We start from the raw sequence: 2,557 nt of genomic DNA, 5'->3' as shown, positions 1-2,557 counted from the left end.
ACAAACAATTTATTAATATACTATTGAGCAAACAAACAATTAAACAAACAAGTAGTAGTACTTGGTGGACAGGACTTAAATAAGTAACCAAGTAAATTATTGAATGAATGAATAAATAAGCAAAATAAAAAATCGTTGGTGATCGAGGCAGAAACAAACAAATATACAGACAAATACACATAAATACAAGTAAATGGTTGTAGTAGGTGAGTTCAGACTTAACTAACAAAATAAATAAATGAATAAATAAATCATTTATATTTTATGCTTCACTTTTTCAATATTTAGTAACTAAAAGCACTCAAAATCCTTATGCACTATAATCTAAAAGTATTTAATTGTGTTCTGTGTGGAGGATACGTTAAATAATTTTTGCTTAGAACATCAACAAAATGTATAATGTGATGGGGGTGTTCATACTTTTGCACAGCCATATGAATGAAGCCAGTTCAGCGCATTACATTTTTCAGATGGGTGGTGTTTTATCACTGTATAACAGTGTTTGGACTCTTTTAGAACGCAGATCATCACTGGTGTATTTTTAAGGATTTAAAGTGTTTAAGCATTTAAAGTATGTGAAGTATTTAAAGTGCTCTGTTTTTGGCCGCAGTACCTGGAAGTTGTGGAGAAGCTGCTGAGATTGGCTGTCGTGTTCGGCCTCTACGATGATGTCGGACAGTTTGTGCATTATGACGTCAAACGGACCCTGAGACTCCATGGGCTGAGTCAGGTCTATCTGAGAGCAAAGCAGGCAGAGTGAACACGGTGGTCTCCAGCCCCAACTGGAGACCCCAACTTCTGTGGTTGTGAGTGTGTGTGTGTGTGTGTGTGTGTGTGTGTGTGTGTGTGTGTGCATTCTTGTCTTGCTATCTTTCTGAGGACCATATGTCCTCAAAATGATAGGCCATGACACTTTTGCTCAAGTGGGGACATTTTGCTGGTCCTCACTTGAGTGTATCAGAGAGAGAGAGAGAGAGAGAGAGAGAGAGAGAGAGATAGACAGAAAGAGAGAGAGAGAGAGAGAGTGAGAGAAAGAGAGAGAGATAGACAGACAGAGAGAGAGAGAGTGAGAGATAGAAAGAGAGAAAGAGAGAGAAATAGAGTGAGAGAGAAATAGAGTGAGAGAGAAAGAGAGTGAGAGAGAAAGAGAGTGAGAGAGATATATACAGTAGGTGACTGCAGGTGTGAGTGACAGTAAAGAGTAAAGCCACCTGCAGTAGACACTCTAATACAGACACACACACACACACACACACACACACACTACATAAAACACAAATAACTGGTAAAAATGAATAAAATAACTGAATTTGTAGAAAACTATATAAAAACAATAATAATAACAAATGAAAACATTAATAATCAAATACATAAAAAATCTTATACTGTGTTTAATAATTGAATAAATAAATAAGTAAACAAATAAATACATAATTCCTTAAGTAAATAAATACATAACTCTCACACACACTCAGTGTATTAAACAGTGGTCAGTGGTCAGTGGTCAGTGCTGATTGCTGCTCTGGGTGTGAATGTTGAGGTGACAGGCTGATCAGTAGTGAATGCTGACTGAGAGACTGACCTCCACCACCTGCAGCCCTCGGCTCCTGTTCAGAGGAAACACTGATTAATGTCCTGCTGCGTCCACTCCGGGTGGTCAGCGATGCTGTCTAATGTGTGATGATGTGTTCAGAGAGACTCACGCGCAGAGATCCGCCAGCGCCGCCACCTTCATCCTCCTGCGCTTCTTCTCACTCACACACACTCCCACCCTGCGGCCCGCCATCAGCATGCTCGTACGCACGTGTGTGTGTGAACGTGGGTGTCTGCGAGCAGGGCGGGGGGACGTGGCCAGGACGAGCTCGAGACAAAACTCCAGCAGTCAGTGATAAGGTGTGTGTGCTGTGGTGAAGATGAGTGTCTGTAACTCTCACTGTGTTATAGAGACTTAATGTGCTGTTTATTACCACAAAAATACAAAACAGCAACAATAAACAATAAATAAAGAACCATTCTGTGATATAATACACACTAAGACAAAAATAAACAAACACAACATAGAACATCCATCCATCCATCCATCCATCCATCCATCCATCCATCCATCCATCCATCATCTTCCGCTTCTCCGGGGTTCGGGTCGCAGGGGCAGCATCCTAAGCAATGAGGCCCAGACCTGCCTCTCCCAAGCCACTTCCACTAGCTCCCTGGGGGGGATTCCGGGGCATTCCCAGGCCAGCTGGGCGATATAGTCACGTCAGCGTGTCCTGGGTCTTCCCCGGGGTCTCCTCCCGGGTAGACTTGCCTGTGACACCTCCCAAGGGAGGCGTCCGGGAGGCATCCTAACCAGATGCCCGAACCACCTCAGCTGGCTCCTCTCGACGTGAAGAAGCAGCGGCTGTATTCCCTCCCGGATGACTGAACTTCTCACCCTATCTCTAAGGGAGAGTCCAGACACCCCGTGGAGGAAACTAATTTCGGCCGCTTGTATTCTCGATCTCGTTCTTTCGGTCATTACCCAAAGCTCATGACCATAGGTGAGGGTGGGAACGTAGAT

General features: G+C 43.3%; 1 protein-coding gene across 1 annotated transcript in view; it reads right to left on the bottom strand.

Annotated features, from left to right (window-relative positions):
- LOC108443011 (inositol-tetrakisphosphate 1-kinase-like) overlaps positions 1–1,792 on the bottom strand; it is an 8,645-nt gene extending 6,853 nt beyond the window's left edge. The window contains exons 1-3 of the mRNA XM_017723392.2: positions 1,704–1,792; positions 1,583–1,607; positions 614–736 (exon numbers count right to left, since the gene is read on the bottom strand). Of these exons, the coding sequence (XP_017578881.2) occupies positions 614–736; positions 1,583–1,607; positions 1,704–1,792 (237 nt within the window). The remainder of the gene's footprint in view (positions 1–613; positions 737–1,582; positions 1,608–1,703) is intronic.
- Positions 1,793–2,557: the final 765 nt, after the last annotated feature.

Source organism: Pygocentrus nattereri, chromosome 17, assembly GCF_015220715.1.
Source record: "Pygocentrus nattereri isolate fPygNat1 chromosome 17, fPygNat1.pri, whole genome shotgun sequence".
Taxonomy (NCBI): domain Eukaryota; kingdom Metazoa; phylum Chordata; class Actinopteri; order Characiformes; family Serrasalmidae; genus Pygocentrus; species Pygocentrus nattereri.
Note: the sequence above shows the minus strand (reverse complement) of the source record. Positions and strands in the feature narration are given on the sequence as shown.